This window comes from Panthera uncia, chromosome A2 (assembly GCF_023721935.1).
Source record: "Panthera uncia isolate 11264 chromosome A2, Puncia_PCG_1.0, whole genome shotgun sequence".
NCBI lineage: Eukaryota > Metazoa > Chordata > Mammalia > Carnivora > Felidae > Panthera > Panthera uncia.
Window position 1 is genome coordinate 78,081,904 of NC_064816.1, and position 25,549 is coordinate 78,107,452.

The following is a 25,549-nucleotide window of genomic DNA, read 5'->3' on the forward strand; positions in this document are numbered from 1 at the left end:
GGCATTTTTCTCTGATCTTCATCCTGAGAACTTGGTGGGTCTCCTGGATAAGCTCATGAAAGCATGGGGGCTCAGCTAAGGCTGGGCCCCAGAAACTTTTCTCTCAAACTAATCTACTCTCAGTTTCTGGCAGTTAGTCAAGAGCCCTTTAAATGTTCCAGCTGATACTGGCTTCAGCCACCGGCTTCTGCTCCTAGTAAGCCCTGATTCTCTGTATTCACCTGTCTTCCCAGTTTTCAGAGTGTGGTTTGCTTTGTGACCGCAATTATCTGACAGATCTAAGAAGAGTTGTTGATTTTCAGTTCACTCACCTTTTTTCTTCTTTTGAGGATAGAAGTGATAAGTTCCAAACTCTCAGGACAGACTGGAAACTGGAAGTCTGGAACATTGCTTCTGGATTCATGGATGCTGGCTGAATCAATAACAACCAAAAGGGATGATAAATGTAAATTAGGCCTGAATCAGACCTTTAGAGTCCAGGAATGAAGTCAGGAACTGGAGAGCTCAGGAGCCAAGAGCAGAAAGCTATTGGCGAGCTGGGCAGGTAGACAGCCATCGGTGCTGAGCACTGCCCTTGGCGTCGGGAGCTTGCTCTCTTTGAACTCCCTGCAGTGTGCAGCCTGGTGAGCTAGCTGTGCTCATACAGGCAGAGCCTACGGCTGCCCTGAAGTTCAGGTACTTTGGTCGTGTCCATTCATAAAGATTCTTAAGTTTCCTTAGTACAACCCCAGGATTTGCAATCACTGAGTTGGCAAAAACTGAAATGACTAAGTTCAACGTAGATGAATAACTCTATGCCTTCATGTAAGAAAATATTCAAATTGTCTCATTCAGATTTATTTTGTGAAAATCTTGCTCAGTGATTGAACTAAGAACATGTGAACTGGATTTTCTATGCAGTGGACACTGAGGTAATCTGTCAGTTTTTTGAAAACAAAAATCATTCTAAAATTTTTTTTAATAAGTCAAGGCCTAGTCAAATAGGCTTATAAAAAGAAAAATCCAATACCATGTGCTGATTGTTGGCTAATGTTAATTTAGCATGTACTATATGCAAGGCACTGTTCTAAGTATTTCCTGTGTATTAATTAAGTACCTTATGAAGTAGGTAATACTTTTAATTTGATTTTATAGATAAGGAAATCGAGGTTCAAAGAGGTTAAGAATTTTGCCCAAAGTCATGAAACAAATAAACACATGAGCTAGGGTATAATGTCTAATTCCAAAGTGATAATTCTAGCTATTATACTGTAATAAAGAAATCTCCAGAAGGATTCAGTTGTGGTACTTAAGTCAGCGTGGGAATGCCAGGGAAAGCTTACCCACTGGAAGATCACTTTAAGAAGAAATGTGGAATTTAGACTGAAGGGTAGAGGGGAGAGAGGACAGCTCTCAAGATTTATAGAAAGAATATAAGGTAAGAGGATTTTATTATAGTCCAGGAGAGAGAGAGTGGCAGGCCTACAAGGACAGTAACAGTGAGACTAGAGAGAAGGGAATGGATTGGAGAACATTTAAGTAGTAAAATCCATGGAACTGTTGAGTTTCAGTAGGCTTGGAAGTGAAGACATGGTTACGGATGACGTCCGTCCATCTGACTTGGCTGCCTGGGAGATTTATGGTACCCTCATTTTCAAGCTCTTTCCCATAGCTAAGTCATGTAGCCAGTGCGATGAACTACCAAGTCCTATTCAGTATTTTGACATTTAGTTTTGCACTTTCTCTTCTTTGTGAGTGATTCTGTCTGTGCTTCCTCTCTAAGCTCTCTTTACCCTTATACTCTTAGGACAGAGTCCCCTTTCCCACTCTCTGAATCCGTAGGCTTGTAGTGGCTGCAGGCAGGCTAAGGGAGCTCCGTTGGAATATGTTTTTACTCTACTTACAGGTAATTCGAAGGTTGTAGTTGTTCTCTATCTTCTAATAGGGAGAATATGGGTACTGTGTAGTTTTGTTTGTTCCCTCTATAGATTTTATGGTTTGGGGAGAAGGAGAAGATTCAGACTTAGATAAATATCACTGTTCTTCAAACCCAAACATGGTCTCCTCTTACCTTTTATTATGTGTATATATATATACATATCTCAAAAGACTCTCTAATAGAGATGGATATCTGTGTTTTAAAGCCCTGCAGCTTGGGGCGCCTGGGTGGCGCAGTCGGTTGGGCGTCCGACTGCAGCCAGGTGACGATCTTGCGGTCTGTGAGTTCGAGCCCCGCGTCAGGCTCTGGGCTGATGGCTCGGAGCCTGGAGCCTGTTTCGGATTCTGTGTCTCCCTCTCTCTCTGCCCCTCCCCCGTTCATGCTCTGTCTCTCTCTGTCCCAAAAATAAATAAAAAACGTTGAAAAAAAAAAATTTTAAAGCCCTGCAGCCGGAATGCAGTGGATGTATTTATAACTACATAAGAAGAATAAGAGGCATGTGGTAGTGGTTCAGCCTTATCTACTCTCTAGTGTCTTTTCTGCCTGATTTGTTGCATATATCCTTCTCAAGCAGTTTACTGACATCTCCCAAATGGCACCACTGATGAATTTTAACAACCTAGTTGTAGCCTAGGATAATGTCATATTCTCTGACGATCGCAAAAATACTTGACAACTTTTGTTTATGGGGTATAAGCAGTGGTAGAGATGCTAGAACATCCGCTTCTCTCACTGTTCTCTTACAGTCTTTCTTTTTTGAGACCCTTAATCTTGACCTAAGTGCTTGGACACTTGAGATTACGAGTTCCTTTTGTCTTTTAACCTTTAACATCTTTTATCCATTCTCTTGTTACAAACTTTTGATTTTATTTTTTATTTGACCTTTACTTTGTAACTGATTTATCTTGATTTATAAATAGAGATGTAGAGAAGAGGGATCAAGGAATAAGGACTGGGAAGGGTGGCTGCATGGGTGAATCAAGAGCTACTCTATGGCTGGGAGAGCAGCAGACTAAGATCCATTACTATTCAATTGGTTTTCAGCCCAATCCAGGACTGTTCAGCAAGTCAAGGGGTTCTGTAGATGTGAGGCTGCTACAGGCTGAGTCCAAGTGGGGACCTAGGGTTCAGGGTTCTCTGTCCTGTATCCTGCATTACCTGTGCTAGAGAACTGAAACTCTTATAACTGAGGAGCATACATGGATACTCAAGTCAAAAAGGCCTAGGAGTACCTGCAACATTCAGCAACATTTCTGAGTCCTCCTCTCCAAGAATGGCCCATTGACAGTCTCTTCTGGACATTTCTCTATAAATTGTAAGAAGAACTGGGTTCATGTCTTGACCTAACATCCACGTCGGGTTCATTCTTACCTAGGAGCAAGTGGATTATGCTCCAGAGACTCTTTTCTGATCTCAAACTCTTACTTTGAATCACTAAACTTTCTGACTAGTTATAAAATGTTGCTCACGCAAGATTTTCATCAATCATTCTCATCAGTTGAAAGACTCCACCCCCTTGGTGGTTTAGAGGTTTTAGTGGCCTTTGACATGTACTGACTTATAATGCCAAAGATGGATTAGATGTGCTGGTTCCACATAGCAACAATTTTTTAAAAAACCAACATTGATTTCTATTTGGTTTCTAAGATTAAATCATTCAAAAACTGTCAAAGTATGAGATTTCAATAACTCCACCTCTTCTCCAGGGATATAGTTATGTTTATGGGTTGTGAGGGAAGCAACAAACAGAGGATCCTTTTCCAAAATGGCTTTACTCTTTGGCCTTTGATACAGTGGAAGCTCTGAAATCTTCTGTGTGGGGAGATAGGACATTCAGACATCTGGACACTGTCTCTTGGCCATACTGCTCATTAAAATTCTTTGCTTCCTCCAATATTCCAGGTTACTATTAGGAAATAAGTGACTAAATTCTCTGTGATGAAGATCCCAGAAGGTCCCAGGTGTAGAATCATTTTACAGGGTTTGGGGAGAGGAAACTATGGAATTCCTGTGGTAGAATTAAGAGGAAGGTATCTGCTACCTTGTGGAAAAAGCAACTCCAACAAAACCTAGAGCAACTAAGATCTTTGTTACAGAAATCTGTGCTTCATAGATATCCATACCAAGAACTGTCTCCTAGAATCTATAATAGAACAGCATAACCAACACACCTAAGACACTTGGAATTAACAGAGAGTTACAAGGTCCCAGAAGACACTTAGGCATTATTCTCTCTACCTAAGGCTGTGAGCAAAAGAAATAAGCTCAGTATTCTCTGTTGTTCCTCAACCTAGTGTGTTCCCAATTGTGGAGGCAATTCAATAGAATTAGAAATTTGCAAGACTTCAAAGGATGTGGGATTTGACAGCTTGTTGTTTTCCCACAGTCTGTAAGGTTCCAAGGGATACTGGAGTCATGGGTACCATGTTTCTTTGGCTGATAAATAGCCGAAACTGAGAATACCCAACACCAATCCTGGCTTCTTGCCCTCTCCCACTGGGGAGAACTATTTTTGGACAAGTGAAGCAGATAGACTTGCTAAATGAAAGCACACATCTGTTATTTTCATGTTGAGCATCCACAGAGAAGAACTATAAGAGAATATGTCAAAAGGAAGATAATCCTTTGGAGGACTCTCCCAACATGTAAGCTGTCCCTAGAACATGAGTTTATCCTGTGTAAGATGAAACTTGCCAAAAGTTAAATAAGAACTGTCAGATTGTATGAAGGTAAAAAAAAAGGGGGGGCACAAAAAATAAACATCAAAATTCCACTTTCCCACAAGAGTATGAGTTTATGCTTCTTTTGCTTCTTAAATATAAGTGGCCAATCTGTGTTTGATCTTTCTGTCATGTAGCGTGCCTAGGCCTTGCTTACTAAGCCTCACCTGACATGAACTGAGTACCTGTGGCATATTTCACAGAAGCTATGATTTTTCCACATTATAACTTCTAATTGTCCTCTCTCTTAGCTTCCAGTTAAATTTAGCACATGATATTTCCTCATCTGAAAGCCTTCAACATATGGAAGATAGTGAGGATGTGCTCTCAGGGGTCTTAAATGGCAGACAATATTGTTCTAAGACCTCTCTGGTTCCACTGCTGAGAGGCAAAAACCAAGATTTGTAAAGGGTGCTATGTCTGTCAAGTACTTTTGGAGTACATTATCTTCCAATAAGCCTGTGAGATAGGTTAATGGTTGTTTCCATTTGCTTATAGATGAGGCAACTTGAGGTTAAGTAACTTTCTGAAGATCACAAACCCAACTTCAGGCCCCTTAAGTTTTCTGCTTAACCAGTAACCTCCCTTGATTACATCATCTCTTAGTTCATTACCCCCCCAAATGGGAGATCAAAGCAGCACCGATGGCTCATGAACTCATTATTTCCTAGAGATCTTTAAATGGAAGAGGTCACAGGAGGACAGTATGACTTAGCCCTCGGAGTGAAAGTTCTGAGTTGCCATTTTCTTGGAAAGAATGAGAAAGAGAATAAGTGGAGTGGCTGGCTGTGTAAACAGAAACCTATCAATTCTTTCAGGCTGATTAGTATAGCTTAGATAATTTCCATGCCCTTCTTATCCCAAAGAAACCCCTGGGGAAGTGCCAGGTAACTGGGCCACTGGGCACCCATTTAATTTTACTTATCTTAGAAAAATGGAAAAAGTGTAGGTTATCTTACAGGCCACAAGAGAAATGCCTGATTGACCTTTGAGTAGCCCAATCCAGGCTTATTTTTATTTTGGAGATAGAGTCTAAAACCTGAAACTGTTCTGGAAATTTCTCCCCACAAATTCTAATTCAAGGGTATTTTTTTTGTTATGCTTTTCCAGGTCTTCTTTCCGATATACGTTCTCTTTGAGTGCTTACCCTTTCTGTTGTTTAATTTCCCCACATTTGATCTCTTTTTATGACTACTATTTACCGACTGCTTACTATGTGCCAGCTACTGTTCAGTTGCTGTATTCATATTAACTCACTTAATCCTCCCTACAAATCCATGAAGTAGGTGTCATATTAAGGTACCATGTCATTCTCCTGTTGCAGATGAGATCATTGAGGAATTAAGAGGTAGGGTAATTTATCCAGAGACACAAACTTCTAAGTGGCAGGATATGAACTTAGGCTGGTGGACCCCAGACTCTGTGCTCTTAGCCACCTTCAGAACTTCAATTATTAAATAGGGTGTGGGGAAGGACTGGACTTAGTGTCCTAAGAGCAATCTATGGGAGCTCATTTTCCTTACTCCTGTGCTAAGCAGCATTTTCCATTCCCTTCGGACACTCTCTCATCTTGAACCTCTTTTGCATGCTAGATGTTGGGGCTGCAAGAGTTAAATTAGACATGGATTCTGCTCTCAAGAAGCTGCAGTCAGTGCAGGAGATAAATTATGTAAATAGCTATAATACAAGTAGAAAGTGAGAAAGACAAAAAAGTTAAAAGCTATAGGGATTTGGAAGAGGCATTTCTTCCAGAGGAACGAACTGGGGAAAAGTTTGTGGAGTTAGCCACATTTGAGCTGGCTTGAACTACAGCTTATCTCCCAAATCACCATATAATTAGGTAACAAATTGCATCATGAAAGCATCTTCGGAAACGCCTGTTTTGGGTTTTGGCCTTTGCCCTTTAAGAATCCCCTCCATATTTACTAAGCATACTAAGAAGTATGCTGAGCCTTGCTCAGCCTGGTTTCCCTGGCAGGGAGAGTGGGAATACAGGAGAGGCATTTTGCTAGCAGTGAGGCGTTGGGCTCTGTAGAATTTAGTTCTGGTGGCAATCTGGTGGGCCCAGATTTCCCAGCTCAGTGTGCCCTGGCCACAGCTACATCCATCTGCTCTAATGCCTAGTGAAAGCAAGTCTATGTTTGGTAGGATATAGGAGGCCCAACAAACTGAAGTTTTGAATTCAGTTTATAACTTAAAATTGTAGACGTTGTACTTTAGCCTTTGAAGCAGCCAAAAATAGTCTTCATTACAGAAGATGGTTTTTGACATTACAAGATTTTCCCAAGATTTTTAATTGGGAAAAAGAAAAAATGAAGCAAATAGTCCAAAAATGGGTATGCACCACGAGGGGGAGCTTTTTTGAGACTGAGAGCTGCCACCTGTTGAGGTGGCTTAAGTCAGGATTTTGGCAGAAGCACATTATTGTGACAATCAATAAGTGTTAGTGGAACTCAGTCTCCTCTACATACCCAGTTTAGGAATGTAGTCAATAAGCCTTCCCACACTATGACTCAGCTGCGAAGATAGACAGAAGAAATGATTTAAAGACATTTGGAAGTTTTCTTCAAGATTGTTAACCCACAGCAAAACTGGTTGATATGTGGGATGGGAGCCAAACTTGATAACTTTTGTATTTTCTCCCCATTTTCACTGTAAAATATTTCATCTTAGAAGAAGCTTAGTCTGACATTTTCTAAGAAAAGAAAATCAACAGCATTGATAAATATATATGAATCTGTATCACTGGAGCCAGAAAAGCATAAAATAATCTTATCGGTAGGGGAGAAATGGAATTTCATGAGTGGTTATGTTGAAACATGCCTGCAGACTTAACTTACTTATGACTTATATGTGTCTTAAGGAAAATGTGAATTACAAAGAGAGGAGAGGGTCTGACTGACTTCTCAGATCTGCACTGACTTATGCCAAGCATAAAGCCTGAGACCAGTCTTTATGCCTCAGATTTTCCATGGATGAAAATGCTACCATGAGTGTATCATAGACCTTCTAATATGTTTTTATGTTATTCTTTAATTTTAAAACCTCTGAGAAAGTTCAACTTCAAAGACTATTAGAGTTGTTTTTTTTTTAAGACCTAAAGCAGAACTGATTCAAGCAGTGCAAGGCATTGACAGATGTTACTGAAAGGGTTTTCAGACACTAAGTGCCTTGAATCTCCCTTCAAATTTTGTTTCATCTTTTAATAAATTATTCTTAGTTTAAATATTCCTTCCCGCCTTAAATTTTCTATGGTTCCCTGAACTCTGTCCATTTTCTAAGAAGAAAACAATGTTACCCTACTCCTTGTGACATAAGAATTCCTGTATCATTAAAACAGAATTCTTTATATTCTCGAAGATGCTTATAAAGGATGGATCAACCAACTAGTATTTATTGAGAACCTACTGCATCCTAAATATGATGCTTGTGAAAGAGGGTATAAAAAGCTAGCAGAATTCCACACAATACCTCTGAGAGTCTTACTGCATTCTCATTGAAAAAGCTGTTGAATCTCCAAGCTGAGATTTAAGACCAATCATTCCAGTCCTTCAAAGTCAGATTCCCCTTGCACCACCACTGGGCATTCTCTCTATGCTTGATTATCTCCAATGACAGGGACCTCACTATCTCATGACAAGCTGCCCCTTCCAATTTTTGTCATCACTTAGTTGCTAAAGAAGACTGATCTCCATACGAAGCTAGCCACAATACAGGAGTAAATCAAATACTGTTAACTGCTGAATCAATTGAAGAAGACAAATTTTGCATGAGGTCAGAGGAAAAAGGAATCACTGTTGGCTATTCTGGTCAGGAAAAGATCATGATTGAGGGTTAAATCACCAATATCTTTTAGTACTATTTTTTACTTCCTATGCTAAACTGCCTCTCATGGAAATTTTGCCTCTTTTATAACTTGCTAAAGAAAATAGTGGGCTGACTAGTTCTTTCCAGTCTTCCTTAGGGCTAAAATGATGGGAAACTGGCATAGTCAAGTGGGAGGGAGGCCCACTGGTTGTCTTACCTCTGGAGTCATCCTGATGGCATCAAGTGATCCAACAGCCCAGGTCCTTCCCTCAGTTCTGAAAGGAAAATGACATGTAGTCCAATGGACATCCATCTTTACATACAAATAAGCAATGCCTTATTAGTAAGCCACTAGTTACTAAAATCTAATATTAATGTAAACTATCATTTACTGAAGTCTTTGATTTAGTACTTTAAGAATTTGAGCTGTTTTCCAATAAGGAAAAACCTCTAAAGTGACTGAGCACATGTTGATAATTTCTAATTTTTATAATTTGGGGGAGGGACTTTTGTTAAGTACAATATCTGGAATTGGTATATCTGGAATTGGTCATGGTTTCTAATTCCTATCCATCTTAGTATATTTTTACAACTGCAATTTTACTTTTGTGGATCATTTTGTTTTTGTATAACTGCTTGGTTGTAAACTTTTTCCTCATGGATTCTTCTTATCACTCAGTTCTTGTCTTTATTTAACTGAAAAGTGGGAATGAAAATTAATAACTACTAAGCTAAAGGGAAGAATTTCCAATGATTTCCAGGATTTTTCTAGCCCTAGAAATTTCAGATGAACATTTTGGTATCTCAGAACAATGCTAGAGGGTGGATGTTATTTTCCCTGATTTAAAAAAGAAGAAACTAAGGCTCAGAAAGATGGAGTTGCTAAGGTCTGCCTGATTCCAAAGACCGTGGTCTTCCCACTACATTACCCCACAGTGTCTGCCATCTAATTCTCCCCCCTAGATTCTTTTCCTCCACTCATTTGGCTGAATATAACTTTAATAATTACTAACCATATGGGTAAAATCTCAGCACTAATGTCAGGAATACCAAATTCCGCTAACAGGAATTTGTATACTACTAAGCGGTTAGGCTGGTGTGTGAATATCTTTTGTTTAAAAAAAAATGGATGTAATAGCTTTTTCTTCTTTTTTTTTTTTCAACAAGATGTAACACATCTATACTTCAGGGACTGAAATGCATACTAAGCAAGCTGCTGTGGGTAAGATGGCTCTAGATGAATAAAGACTAAGAGAAAAAAAAGAAAAAAAAATCTTTGACTTTGAAATTTCTTGCAGGCGTTCTGCAAAGGCTCACTGATCTTAGAACACTTGGATGTCTCTTATTGCTCCCAGCTGTCAAATGAGATTATTAAAGCACTGGCCATTTATTGTGTTTCCCTCACATCTCTCAGCATTGCTGGCTGTCCAAAGGTAAGTGCAGGAGTCAGAGCTCAGATGTGTCCAGTTGAAACACAGACAAGGAACCCAGGCAGGGTAGCAGTCAGGGGTCAGTGTCATCATAGAATTTGTTTTCTTTGCTATGCCTGAGGTATTCATTACATTTTTTTTTCTCTTTCCTCAACTGGGAAATGGCTTTATGATTTCATTTGTGTTAAAGTAGAATTTTCAAAAAGTTAAAAACAATTCCCATTCAAATATAAAAACGTGTCAAGATTTATGAATTCATTAATGAGAGGACCAGCAAAATGGTAAAACCAGTTCATACAGCATTTGATCAAACTGGATATTTATAGGAACTGAAGAAAAAGAATGTTGGAATATGATTTTTAGGTTAGATTCAAAGTTGGTTAATGTCCTATAAGGTAATAAATCCATAACCTTGGATTTATAGTTTCTACCAGAAAGAAATAATTTTCATCTCCCCTGGACAAAAATATAACAAGTTATAACATGTAACTTCATCGACTTTAGGCCCTAACTGGTACTAATTAATATGCCAAACAAAGACATAATTTCTTATAGAATTCCTCTGGTGAGCCTGTTAAAGATGTTCCAGTATGACACTGAAAATACATGTAATCATCTTCATTCTTATTTCTAGTGTTTGATAATTTTTTTGACATCTGTTTATAAAAGAAATATGCACTTATTGTAAAATCTCTGGACTACATATAAAAACAAAAAGGAGAAAGTAAAAATCTGTTGTCATACCACCATCCAGACATAACCAGTATTGGCATTTTATACTTATCTTCTAGAACTGTTTCTATGTACACAGAGATTAGAAATAGTTATAGAAGGTTTGTTTTTGTCTTTTTTTTTTTAAGAATAAAATCATACTTTCCAAAAGACATTGTAGCCTACTTTCTTTTTCTTAATACACTATGGACATATTTCCATGTCAAGAAATAGAGATCTCTGATTCTGGATTAATACGGTAGATTGAATATACACATATAATTTTGTTCCCTCTTAAAACCTTATAGACCTACAGAAGAACTGTTGGTAGGGAAAACAGAAGAGATAAGATCAAGAAAGTTTTGGAAGCTTGAAACCAGATCGACCAATAGAATTTAGCAGACAGAGGCAGTTTTGAATCCTAAGCCAGCAACAGAGAAAACTGTGGGGGAAAAGATTGATTTATACCATGATCTTCAAACTTGGTGGCACTGTTTACCTTTGGAACTGGGTGGAGAGGGTAGCTAAAATAAGGAAGACTGGGTTAAGAGCTCTTGAGAAGTAGACAGATCCTAGATCTCCTCCTCTACCTCACACCTCTGGGCAACTGCCCTTCTCTACCTTCACCAAAAGACTGGATACTTATTTCCTAAATTTCCCAGATTTCTCAACCCTGACATTATTGATATTTTGGATGAGATAATTCTTTTGTAGGGGGGGGGTTATTCTGTACACGACCCTGTAGAATGTTTAACAGCATTCTTTTTTTTTAATATGAAATTTATTGTGAAATTGGTTTCCATCCAACACCCAGTGCTCGTCCCAAAAGGTGCCCTCCTCAATACCCATCACCCACCCTCCCCTCCCTCCCACCCCCCATCAACCCTCAGTTTGTTCTCAGTTTTTAACAGTCTCTTATGCTTTGGCTCTCTCAACAGCATTCTTATTCTCTACCCACTATATGCCAGTAGCACCAGGTCCCCCCCACCCCCTTATTGTGACAATAAAAAATGTCTCCAGATAATGCCAAATGTCCTCTGGGGGGCAAAATTGCTCTATTATTTGTTCTTCCGATAGTAAAATAGCGGCTTGCTGGGCTGGGAGATACCATGCAAATTCAGAGTTTGAGTACAACAGTGAAAACAGGAATTCAGTGACTGAATGCCAAATGCAGAGACACTCAACAGCTATTCCAACATAGCATCCAGAATGTGGCTGCCAGACCTTTCCCTCCAGGCAGGAGACTGAAAGCCTGTTTTCTGGAGACTCTGACTAGCACAAGATGAAAGACAGAAAAATATTGACATTTGGAGGTTTACCAACTAATAATCCATAGAACCATTGAAGCTTTAGGTAGAGAAGGCCCAGATCATGCACTCAACCCTTCCAATCAGTGTGTAGCCCTTCTGCTATTAATTAATAGCAGACAGCCAAGGATTACCAGACATAATAGAAAAGCCTCTAAAGTGGAAGATAAAGACCAAAACAAATTAATAGGAAAAACTTGGGGGAAACAAAATATGCAGAGGGAAGAAAACTAAAAAGTCTTTTTAAAAAATCCTCAGAAACTATATGACCATTAACAACCTGTTGTCTTCTGTTGTGCACACTGATGGGCTTCTTTTTAGTAAAGTACTACCCGAAATCTCAAGATATCCTGCATTCTAGCTCGTCTAAAAAGTCAGCTTCTATGTGGTTAGTGGATTAACTGAAGGATGCTAGAAACTCCTAATTCCTCCATAGTTAACTGTGCTGTAGTAAGGAGGAGAAGGCAGTGGGGGGAAAGATGTGGTAAATCATGACAAAATTAATTTAGAAAGTTCACAACAAAATTCTTGTTTAATAATGTACTTGTTTAGACCTAGAGAAACCAAATGCCTTATTGGTCAGCATAATCTGGCTCTAGAAGTGGGTCAAGGAACTAAGCATACTTAGCCACACTGACCATGGACCCTCTGCAGTGTTCTTGTTTTCATTGCACACAGACACGTGGACACATGGGCAACACATGGCTCACTGTGAACTGCCCTGGCCACAAAGCAGATGCAGATGGGGGCTGGGCCTCTTAGTGGCTCTATTAATTAGAGGGGAAAGTAGGAGAATAAGAGAAGTAAAGACTCTGGAGAGAATAGGAATTGGGCAGAGGATTTTTTGTTTGTTTGTTTTGTTTTTGCTTTTTGGTAAGGAGAAGCTGAGGGAATTTCTTCTATACACTGTGCAGTGGATACTGTCTTGCAGCCTAGAAACTAAGGAGGATGTTACACAAATAAGATATTATAAAACAAATCACCCTATATCAAAGATCTAGCGTGAAAAAAAGGAAAGGGAGTAAATTATTCTAGAACCTCAATGTAAGAGAGAAGGGTTTAGCTTTACTACCACTGTGAGTCAAATAAGTATCTTCATTCAGAAGATGTGGTGACCATAATTTGGGCCAATAGGAATACTCCTCATTGAGAAATCATAAAGCTATGGTCCAGTCTAATATATTCTACCTACATTGGTTTTTTAAACTAAATTCAATTAATTTTTAAATTCCAGTATAGTTGACATACAGTGTTATATTTCCACCTACATTGCTTTTGATGAGCTATAAAACACATTAGTGTCTGGCTCATCATCCTAGACTAGGTTTCTCAAAAGCCCATGGGTCAATCTTGCATGGTCACTTATCCATCTCCTGGAAGGCCAGCTTTTTCTTGCAACCAGCCAACCTCCAAGGTTGGTAAGCAGTACTGTGACCCCACCCTTCCCAGTGCTAAAATGGGAATAATAGAATCTCTGCTCAGTAGGACTGAGATCAGGACTGGGAGCTAAGAATTTACCCAGTCACCTCCACCTCTAGTTCCCAGCCCTATAAGTCCCAACAACATCTGTTCAGTCATTAAACATCTTGAGTTTCTGATCTACAGGAAATGTCAGGCTCCTTTTTCACTCCTTCAGAATCAATAAAACATAGTGCTCTGAGCTCTACCTGTCCTGGACTTTTCTATCACCTCATTGTCTTGCCTATAATTCTGAGGGCTTTTTTCCCCCCCAATGACATCAGATCCTCAGAGACCAAGATAGTATGGCAGGAATGTATGGAGGTATTTTTGTGAGAATCAGGCACAATGTTAAACCTTGGTCCTGAACGTGTTCTGAAAACAGGTCATGCTTAGACAATGACAACATCTATTTTCCAAACTTGGAAAGTGTACATTTCAGACTGAAGACTTTTCTACATAATTTCTTCAACTTTATATTAAGAACAAGAGCCAAGCCTCATGGCATGTTTTTTAGAATGTTCAAACATTTAAAATAAGAAATTAAATCCAGTTGGAAAAAAAATTCCTTTGAGGAAAGTAATCTCACTGATTTTACAGCAAGTCTTAGTACAGCTATGAATTCAAAAGCTAGACCTTGAGTAAATAAAATAATCTAAGAATGAGAGTTGAATTATCTCTGTATAACATCTGGACAAACTCTCAAGATATTGGAACCCTCAGCAGAATTTCTCAGAGTCAGATTCATGCAGTGTCTGTGGCTTCTGCTCTTTCTTCCCCTGCCTACAAACATCTGTTCCATCTACTTGTCCCCTTCCAGAACCATTTTACTCTACACACAAACCATCAGAGATGTCCAGATCCCTTCTCATGGCAATTTGACCTTGTCTGTGGTTTAACTTCAGGGAATATATATATTTTATAGCTTTGCAACATGTTACATTATTAAACTTAGTTTTCTAAATTGATGATGCCTTAGAGTGGATTTCAAGTTTAAAGCCAAATTCCATTACTGCGGCATTTCATAAATTGTTCATATTGGTGTGATGGGTATTACTAAGGAAATTTTGATGAAGTTACCCATCCAAAATAGAGAACTCTAATATGAAAGTTATAACAGCAAGATCACAAAGTCTATTGCTGCTACCTGAAACATAATTTTAGTGTTCTGGAAATAGTTAAATCACTAACGTGCGTTATAGGCCCATCATGTGACAAGCTGGGAAGGGTTGTGATTCTGTTTGTTATGGACTCAATTTTTGTCTCCCTCCCTCCTGCCCCCTACATTCATATGTTGAAACCCTCATTCTCAGTGTGACAGCATTAGGAAGTAAGGCTTTGGGGAACTAATTAGGCTTAGACTGAGGTCATGAGTGTGGAGCCACCATGATGCAACTACTGTCTTTATAAGAATGGGAAGAAATTAGAGCTGTCTCTCTGCCTTGTGAAGATACAGCATGAAAGTAACCATCTGCAAACCAGGAAGAGGGTCCTCACCAGACCCTCAATCTGTGGGCAATCTCATCTTAGACTTCTCAGACTCCATAACTGTGAGAAACAAATGTCTGTTGTTTAAATTACCCAGTCTGTGGTATTTTGTTACAGCAGCCCAAACTAACTAGTTCACTGTTCCTCCCTGGGATGGAGTTCATGGGAATAATCAGTACTTCACTTTGGCTGTGTGTTCAGATTACTGACTCAGCGATGGAGATGTTATCGGCAAAATGCCATTACCTGCACATTTTGGATATTTCTGGTTGTGTCCTGCTTACTGACCAAATGCTCGAGGACCTTCAGATAGGCTGCAAACAACTCCGGATTCTTAAGATGCAATACTGTAGACTTATTTCCATGTAAGTATGAACCTGAAACATGAAAAGCTTTGAGAACTACTTTCTGAGAAAACAGAATACATGACTATGGCATTCGTAATACATAGTGGCTCTCAGAGTTACAAAGTTTCATTTTAGTTTTTGCCTAATTGAAGCCAACATTTTGAGTTGAACCAGGGGAAGCTCTCTTCTAAAACTGTCTTTGTAGTTTCGTATCCCTTTCCCACTGGCCCTTCTACTTCAAGGACTTCTCCTTCCTTGACCATGCAGGTATTCAAAGCCTTAACTCTGCTCTTATAGAACTGTCACTATTCTTTCTTTACTCATCTCTCAAAATACTTCCAGTCAGTCAGTCTCCCCTAGGGGTTAAAAATAATTAGATTAAACCAGTTCACAATTAAGTATAAATTACTAACAGTTAACCCTAAGCCACATATCTCTCAAAGCTATTTGCCTGATGGTTGTTACTCATTTAGGGATTTCCCTTAGGAGCGAGGTCAGAGTAAAGCATTCTGGCTTGACTGCTACAGCCCAAGTGCTGGTTCCCTCAATCTGCAAAATGTTTCCACTGAAATAAAAGTTGGGGAAATGAGCAATATACACAGGTAGAAGTTCTCAGGTGTCTATCCCGTGAGTTTTTTTTTAATTTTTGTTTTTAAGGTTTATTCATTTTTTCAGAGACAGAGAGACAGAGCATGAGTGGGAGAGGGGCAGAGAGAGAGAGGGAGACACAGAATCCGAAACAGGCTCTAGGCTTCGAGCTGTCAGCACAGAGCCCAACGCGGGGCCCAAACTCACGGATGGTGAGATCATGACCTGAGCTGAAGTCGGACGCTTAACCGACTGAGTCACCCAGGTGCCCTATCCCATGAGTTTTTAAATATAAAGCAGTTATTTGCTACATTGTGTAGTTGTTTTCCTATTGACTGAGAGTAAAAATGTGCAAGTAGTTTTAACTGACCTGATGAAGTTACCTGTAAAGTCTTCAAAATGAAAATTCTTGACCAAATCTTGAAGATCTGGTTCTTTTCTGCAGGCTGGAAAAGTGAATACTAAGAATTAATATTATCAATTATCTAAACACATATATTTCGCAGAGGAACTTGCTTAATTAAGTAGCCCTGGCATGAGCAGAACCATGAGATCTGGTCACTTGAAGCCTGAGGAAGACAATAGTTCCTGATCCAGGGCTGTGTATGTTAAATTAAAATGAAAAAAAAAAAAAAAGGACACAAAAATTATTACTTGTAAAATAGGCACTGCCACTGGGACCAGTGGGCCCACAGGGAGGAAGGCAGCCAACTGAAGTGGGGTCAGAAATAAAGAAGCAGATCTTTGAAAATTTTTGAAGAGGAGTGGAGACCCAACCCTCCCTAATAAGTCTGGAGATGACTGATATGGGTATGATTAACTTCATTGAAAGAGGCTATCATGAAATACGGTCCTAGGAGTCCCTGTCAGCCTTGTCATATCATTAAACAGTGAACTTTGGGTAGATGGCAATGAATGAATAACATATTACACAAAGGAGTCTGGCTTCTAATCTTTTGATTACATTTTGATAATCACTAGTTTGGGGAAATAATATCACTGAACTTCTAATAAGTGGGATTTTAAGTAAGAATGAATGGAGACTTTCTGGCACAGGTCTCTCTGAACCTAATTATGGTATGGATGTTAAAGTGTGATAAATAATGGTGTTTGGTTAAGGAGACCCAAGATATCTAGTAATATCCTAATGTTGCCTGTGACGGGCCCACTCTCCTCTTGCAAGGTGACTAGGTAAAAAAAAATATGTGAAGAAAACCAAACAAGGCAAAGTAAGATTTTACTAGTAGCTAGGCGTAACCACTAAAACTCAATGCGAAACTCTAATTAACTAGTTGGATCTATGAAAAATTCCTTTACCTAAGCTAGGACAGTGAAGGCATCTTTTATTTTCTACCACCAAGACTGGCTGTCCCTACCAGCAAGAAGCAGAGAGATGGTCCTAATGCTTAGAAGGGAACTGGCTTGTCTGTCCATCTCATCGTCTAAAAAGGCCAAACTACTTCAGTCTCCCTCATAGCCCCACCCCTGCTAAGCTCCAGCAGGAAAGAGGCCTAGAATGCTCTGATTCTATCTTTGTCTAGCAATAAAGAAGGGCAGTCCCCACAGCAGAATGGTTTGGAGAGTCCCAGCATTTGGACTAGTAAGGCTCCAAGAGTGCTTGTCTTGACTCACAACTTCTAGGACAGGGTACTGTTTTTTAGCCAAGGAGCTCCCAAGATACCTGGTCCTGAAAACTTTGATTAGAGAAGTGGTAAGGCCTGGACACTTGCAGCTGTTTGGAGTCAGCTCTGAGGACTTTAAAGCAGCTTCCTTCTCCGCTCAAATCCTTGGTGGAATTGGAAATGCTACACAAAATATGTGGCCCCTTCAAGACTCAAGTTCATGATGTTGTTTAATCCTTTGCTTATCTATGTTCACTCTGAAAAAGCATAGTTGTTTGCTCTTACCAGGGCTAATGTGGCTCCCTCAACTGCAGTGGCTATTTTGTCTGGGTGAAATGGAACATTTGGTAGTTGAAATAGAAGAAATTGTTCATACTTGGGAAGACGTTCAATGACTTTGAATCACAAAGTGTTGAACTTCCACACATTTGATTCCATTTGAACATGAAAATATTGTATGATATGGCTCTTAAAATCCAATTACTGCCATCAGAAGAAACAAATCACCCCATACTCAATGGAATCTAAAACTATTGCACAAGCTTTGCAAATCAAAGACGTCTGTCCCACTGAACTGGGGGAGTAGCAAACTCTTGGTCAATGAGAAAATTAGCTACAGCTCTTTTGCAAGAGAGCTTCCAGCATAAGATATGCTATCATTCTACTAACCCCAGAGCCTGAAGGGATCCCAAGAAGTGGTTCCAGAGCATCATGCTGAGATACAATCTAGGCTCCTTTAACTCAAGGAGAAATAAGTAGCAACTATGATCATAAACATGAAAAGAATATCTAGTTGTTTATATTTGAAACAATTGTGTACAACCAACATTTCAACGTATGGCCCTTTGTGGGAAAAACAAGAAAGGCAATACAAAGGAAGAAAAGCATAGTGGGAGAGAGGGAACAAGACCCAAACAATGGTCTCCACAACCCGATAGGGTTTGAACCACAAAGAGGTAAAAGAAACATTAAGTCTATACTTAGCAAAGAATAAAAGGACCTTTCTGACATTTTTGTGTCTGGAGTCTAAAACTTTCAACTCTAAAGAGATGAGTAGAGTCTTAGTGGCCTGGAGAGCCCAAACAGCAATACAGAGATTTCTCGAAGGCCTCTGTAGCAGTTGCTGGCAGCATGGATTATTACACAGGCACCCTGAGAGATCTCTGTTGCTAGGAAATAAAACCTTTATCAGAGTTCTCTTCCCCAGCTCATGGAAAAATCTTTGGGGAAAGACCTTTGTGATCGGGAGCTGTATTAGTATGAAAAAATATATTGCTTAATAATTATTTTTTGCCATGTATTGTGTTAATCCTATTTTATGTTGACTCTCTCATCTAATCCTCATAAATACCCCATTACTATAAAAATGAATAAGGAAATTGGTTTAAACAGTGTAAATAAGACCCAAGGTCAAACAAATAAAAGGCAGAGCTATACTTTGTACCTAAGCATTACTATGTTGCTCTTTTGCCTTTAGCGATTCTCAAGCTTTTTTTTAAAGTTCAGACATTCAAGGGACTTGATCACTAAGGGGAGACATGTGTCCTATTGTACCCAATCTACTCACTGATGCATAAATTAGAGAGGCTGCTGATTACCAGCATTCTTTGTGTTGTCTCCAACATTCCCCCCTTTTTTTGCCTACTCAAGAAACTAGAAGGAACTGTGCGTGAGGGCAAGCAATATTTTTATAAGAATAACCTTGAATCCCCTATAATATATAAAAACCAAAAATCACCTACAAACTTCAGTACCTTATTATTATTAAACATCTAATGTTTCACAACTGTTTGTGGCATATCATTTTGAAAATCATATCCTAAATTAAAAAAAAATTTCTTTAATGTTTATTTTTGAGCAAGTGACAGAGTGCAAGCAGGGGAGGGGCAGAGAGAGAAGGAGACACAGAATCCAAAGCAGGCTCTAGGCTTTGAGCTGTTAGCACAGAGCTGGACATGGGACTCGAGCCCACAAACCACAAGATCATGACCTGAGCCAAAGTTGGACATTTAACTGACTAAGCCATCCAGGTGCCCCTGAAAATCATGTTCTATATTGATCCAGAGAAACCTGTTTCACCAGGTTAAATGAGTAATGATGACTACCACTGCGGCATACTGGATTCAGTTCCCAAATCATCTCCTACAATGTCCAAGGACCTGGGACTCACTTAGGTCCAGCCAGAGTGGAAGGTAGTCAAAGGATTCCATATGTACTCTAAGAAATTTAGAGTACACAGTAATTCCTAACTATACATTTTCTTTTCAATATTTCCTAGCTCCCATATATTGACCATACCAGATACCAAACTATTTTAAGAGAGAGAGAGAGAGAGAAAGAGAGAGACAGAGACAGAGTGAGTTCTTTTTGGCAGGAATATTCAGTTTCTAGATTTTCAAGTTCCCTGATACTTTTCAAAAGTGCGTGTGTGCAAACACACAGTAACACAGGATGTGTAAAAAGAGTTCAGAGATATTTGCTGCCAGTCAGCATGCTGGTCTGTTCTCTTGGCCAGGTCCTCAGCCTTAGGAGTCAGTCCATAGGAGGATGCCAAAGGTCTAAGTAAGGTGGTGAGGATAGCTAGTTCATGGGCTAAAGATTTTGTAAAAAAATTTTTTTTAATGTTTATTTATTTTTTGAGAGAGAGAGAGAGACAGAGTGTGAGCAGGGGAGGAGTGGAGAGAGAGAGGGAGACATAGAATCTGAAGCAGGCTCCAGGCTCCGAGCTGTCAGCACAGAGCCCAACAAGGGGCTTGAACTCACAAGCTGTGAGATCATGCCCTGAGCTGAAGTCAGATGCTCAACTGACTGAACCACCCAGGCTCCCCAATGCGCTAAGGATTTTCTAAAGAGTGGAGAGGACGTGGCTTTCAGAATAGTCTATACTGGCATTCAAATCCTAATAATAATCCCAGATTTGTTCCAGGTCAAATTCAGATTTTCAGTTTTTCCCTAGGACTACTCTTGCTGTGAAAGCATACATGCTTTAAGATAGGCCCTAGAAACACTCTAGACCACAGAAAGCCTTAACCTCCTGACATTTGAGACTAGGGGAAGAAGGGAAGGGAAGGAGGGTTTGAGACCTGATCTTTTGTTCCTCTCTGGTCTGTGAGCATCACCTCCAAAGATCAGGGGACCCTTGGATGTTTAAGTCTCAGTGCAGCTGACTACAGGTAGAACAAAGAGCGTTGCTTACCACTAAGAGCTAAGGTAAGGGTGGCAGGGAGCCAAGAAATAAGGGGTCGGCACTTCTAACCCTTATGTTGTTCAAGGGTCAACTGTATTTCAACAAGGGAGGACATTTTTCATAAGAACTTTATCTCCCGTGTTTCAGAAAAGGAAGGAAGATCCCTCCCTGCCCCAGCAACAATGCTCTGACCACTACTTGTAACCAATGAGAAACTGCCACAACCTCAAACTCTTGTTCTTTTCCAATAAACTTTTGTTGAAAACAGCCCTCCCCAATTTCCGCCTGAAACCTAATAAAAGCTGACCTTCCCTTTGGACTTGGCCATGGTTTACCATAGCGTGCTTGTCCCGAATTGCAATTCCTCTGCTATACCCAAATAAGCTGTTTTTTTTTTTTTTATCTTAAATAAAATTGCTCTTTAAAATCCTTAAAGTTAACAGCTTAAGGTAAAATTGGGCACTTCCCTCATAGCTAGTGCTCAATATGCAGCTCATTTTGATCTTGTCCCATCACATTGCATTTAATGAGTACTCTTCCCTATGCATTCCCTACTTTTTTTTGTCTATACTGAGGATTCAGTATCCCCAGCTTTCTTGTTATTTTCTCAAACTCCCATTATTTGCCCTAATTATCATCTAATTCACTGTGGCTTGTAGCTGACTAAGGAACTGTATGACCCAATATTTATATGTTACCAAGTTTAGCGTTAAGAGTATTTATCCTCTTACCAGTTATCTAGAACTCTCAGAAATTATTGCTCTTCTGAGGCCAAAGGTTACATATACTTTGGTCAATTACTTACAAATCTTTTACTCCCCAAACTCATCCTTTTCCTAAAGGTCAAGACCATTGTTGCCTATAGTTGTAGTTGCCTTATCATCAGTAGCATTGAATCATTATCAACAACTGTTAACTACAGTATGTATGTCCAGAACAATGCAGTTTGGCAGGCAGAGGGCAAGTGGGTGTTGGAAATAGCAACCTAAGAATGCTTCAAACCTGCAGAAGATAAGAGACCTAAAGGGCTTCCTTGCTGGGATAAACTGCTGAAAGTGTCTTGTTTTGGCTGTCCTTTAAGATACAAAGAAATGGAATACACCCTTAAATAACTTAATACCTTATTAAACAAAAGGAAAACAATAAAGTTTATAATTATAAACAATTAATGCCATGAATTTATGTATTGGAAAGAAATTAATTCTATGATCAACTATTTATTTATTTATTTTTAATATAATTTATTGTCAAATTGGCTTACATATAGCACCCAGTGCTCATCCCAACAAGTGCCCTCCTCAAAGCCCATCACCCATTTTCCCCTCTATGATCAACTTTTTATAGAAGTTCAGAGGAGGAAGAGATTGGGTTTGGGTCTTTACAAGAGGTTGGATTGGTTTGAAGATTTGAAAGATGCATCAAGTTTAAATGGGCAGAGATGGGGTGAAGGGTAAGTAACAGTGAAGCTCTGTTGCCCAGGGTACTGCTTTACATTTGAAACTGATGGTGCCAATAATTTATGCTTCAGATTCCCTTAACATTTGGGATTATGCTACAGTAAGTACTTAAGGGAAAACAATCTCATGGAAAACACCTTCATAGACATGTCAATCTCAACTCCACAGAATTGGAAAGGGAGAATAGTCTTTAGAAGAAAGTGGGGACAGCTAAAGATAGAACACTATTATTACTGCATAATGAAGTCCTACTTATATAAAGATTATATAAGAAGTTTCAAATGTAGGACCACACTTAAAAAAAATTAAAACATCAACAGAATGCAAAACTTCATCTTTGATCATAAAGTTGTCATTTTCTTTTTTTTTTTTTTCTTTTTTTAATTTTTTTTATTTTTTCAACGTTTTTTATTTATTTTTGAGACAGAGAGAGACAGAGCATGAACGGGGGAGGGGCAGAGAGAGAGGGAGACACAGAATCGGAAACAGGCTCCAGGCTCCGAGCCATCAGCCCAGAGCCTGACGCGGGGCTCGAACTCACGGACCGTGAGTTCGTGACCTGGCTGAAGTCAGACGCTTAACCGACTGCGCCACCCAGGCGCCCCAAAGTTATCATTTTCAAATTTGAGAATAAGTATTTCTCTAAAGAGAAGACACTTGTTTGCCAAGTTTTAGTCCATAGGATTGTTGGCTCAGAAGCAGAAATTAGTATAACTTGCTTTTACTCACACTTGTTCTTTTAAACTTGTGTGGTTTGTTTTTAGTTTTTTTTTTTTTGTTTTGCTTTTAGTATTTTGTTTTGTTTTGTTTTGTTTTTTGTTTAGTTTTGTTTTATGTGAGTGCAAATATAGAAACCAAAAAGGAATGTGGTAAGAGATGTGAGTGCAAATATAGGAACCAAAAGTAATGTAGTAAGAGATGGAATTAGCAATGCTTTGGTTGTCTCCCTGTTGAGTTTCGTTATAATTATTTTAAGACATCTAAAATTTGGTTCAAATGAAACAGCATTTTAAACAACTGAGGTATCTCAGCCTTTTACCAATGTCATTGTCCTGCCTGAACTCCTATAGCCACTGAGCACAAATTTAACTCAAAGCATATGGGTAATACCAGCTTCTTTATGTTTCAAGACTTGCAAGTAATAACTCAATGTAATATTTGGCAATAGTGGGAAAAGTATCCCCTTCATGGGCAACTATCATTACTCATTTCTGATCCTACAAAAGTTGCCAATTACTCAATTTTTTTAAAGCACTGGTCTCATTGTTCTACCCTCAAAAAGACATGTTTTCAAGTTAGATTTATTTATTTTTCTGATGCTGTAATATTATGATTTATGAGAAACATATTTTGGTCATTTAGATACCAATATATATTTGGTCTTCCTTCATGGTTCCTGGCTCACAGCTCCCAAAACCCTTGGAATTTCCTGGGTAATAAGGGCAATGGGAACATCTTTTGTCATAATATTTGGTCTCACCCTCAGTTCCTGAAATTAGTTCAGAGACATAAAGATGAAAATAGGTGTCATGTTATTGATAACAAACTCTTTTCCACCACAACTGGGTTTGTGTTAATGAGGTGACTTTTGAAAAGCAGCTTAGGATGGAAGCTGGTTGCTAGGGGAACGAACCAACAACGAGCATGGGGGTGCAAATTTCAGACCCATCCCCTGATTTCTTGGGGAGGGAGAGAGGATGGAGATTAAATCAGTCATCAATGGCCAATGATTTCATCAAGCATGACTACATAATGAAGTCTCCATAAAATCCTAAAAGGGTTTGGAGAGTTTCTGGGTCAGTGAATGTGTGTAGATTTGGGGAGTGTGCACCTGGAGAGGACATGGAAGCTCCTCACCCTTTCTCCACACCATGTCCTATATATCTCTTCCATATGGCTACTCCTGAGTTATACCCTTTTATAATAAACCAGTGATCCAGTAACCAACATGGTTCTCTGAGTTCTGTGAGCAACTTTAGCAAATTAATCCAATCCAAGAAAGGGTTATGTTGGAACTCCTGATCTATAGCTGGTCAGTCAGAAGCCCGGATGACAACCTGGACTTGCAACTGGGATCTAAAGTGGAGGGCAGTCTAGTGAGACTGAGCCTTGAACCTGTGGAATCTGATGCTATCTCTGGGTAGACAGTGTCAGAACTGGGTTGCATTGTAGGGCACCCAGCTGCTAAGAATTGCTTGGTGGTGGGGGTGCCTGGGTGGCTCAGTCGGTTAAGCGTCCAACTTTGGCTCAGGTCATGATCTCTTGGTTTGTGAGTTCAAGCCCCAGGTTGGGCCCTGTGCTGACAGCTCAGAGCCTGGAGCCTGCTTTGGATTCTGTGTCTCCCCAACTCTCGGCCCCTCCCATGCTCACTCTCTCTCTCTCTCTCTCTCAAAAACAAATAAATGTAAAAAAAAAAAAAAAAAAGAAAAGAAAAGAATTGCTTGGTGGTGGAAACCCACACTCACCCAATTTAAAATTGGGGTCCAGAACAACCTTTAGATGCCTTCTTTGCTTTCTTCCTTATTTCTTCCTAAGAAAGGCAGAAATGGTATTTTTAATCATTTTGGTCGCTGACACCTTTTGAGAGTTTGATGAGTCACAAACCCTCTCCTCAGAAAAATGTATATTAGACACAAAACTGCATGAATTTTCAGGGAATTCATGGACCTCCCTGAAGTTCACCCACATATCCAACAGGGATCTGGGGACTCTGGGTTATGAGCTCCTGCATGGTGGACCTTTGCAGGTTGGCTGGTTAGGATACTCCCTCATCAAAGAAACTGGAAATAAGAGCCAGAGGACTCAAGAACACTAGAGAGTGCCCTCAGTGTTCCTACTCCATGACCATGCAGTTTCCTTACCCATTCACTGTATCTGTTAATCTCTGAAATGGCTGAACCAGAGAGCTATGAGCTACTCAAGCTTTGGGATCCTGAATATTCACATAATTACCCATACCCTCCCTCTCGGTAAGGCAAGATAGTTGTGAAATTCATTCAACTTGTGACAGTTCTTTTAACTCCAAATTTGCTCTAGTTTGAAAATTCTACACCAATAATTACTTCTGCAACTGGCTAATGCTAATCATTGTTATTGCAGGGAGGCAGCAAAGAGAATGTCATCTATAGTTCAGCAGCAGGAATATAACCCTGGTGACCCTCCACTTTGGTTTGGCTATGATTATGAAGGCAAGCCCCTTACAAGACAACATGAGATACCACCACCTAAAAATGTAGAATGGACAGTGACAGAGTCAACACACAGTAGTCAAGAGGAAGTAGTATGACCTTCAGCCTAAAGCAAGAAGAACAAAAAAATCTAGAACTTGGTAACTTCATTTGATGCAAGTATTTTCACTAGCTGGATCTCAACAGTGTGAACAACCAGCAAATCATCTCCTGATTTTTGTTCCAAATACAAATATTTCTAAATACATTATTAGTTCTTCTAATTGGTTTAATTGTGGTTTTTTTAAAAGCCAAATGAAGTATTGCTACACTGTAAATTTT

The 25,549-nt window shown here is 39.4% G+C and overlaps 1 protein-coding gene and 1 long non-coding RNA gene across 3 annotated transcripts in view; one reads left to right on the top strand and one right to left on the bottom strand.

Moving 5' to 3' along the window:
• Positions 1-25,523, top strand: part of FBXL13 (F-box and leucine rich repeat protein 13) — a 210,268-nt gene extending 184,745 nt beyond the window's left edge. For both annotated transcript variants that reach the window (XM_049642850.1, XM_049642851.1), the window contains 3 exons: positions 9,744-9,878; positions 15,041-15,204; positions 25,140-25,523. In XM_049642850.1, coding sequence (XP_049498807.1) covers positions 9,744-9,878; positions 15,041-15,204; positions 25,140-25,326 — 486 coding nt within the window. In that variant the 3' untranslated portion in view covers positions 25,327-25,523. The remainder of the gene's footprint in view (positions 1-9,743; positions 9,879-15,040; positions 15,205-25,139) is intronic.
• On the bottom strand, positions 184-16,372 carry LOC125930809 (uncharacterized). The gene is made up of 4 exons (XR_007460254.1): positions 16,145-16,372; positions 15,086-15,216; positions 8,663-8,720; positions 184-412 (listed from the first exon to the last, which is right to left on the bottom strand). It is a non-coding gene; the product is annotated as an uncharacterized LOC125930809 (long non-coding RNA).
• Positions 25,524-25,549: the final 26 nt, after the last annotated feature.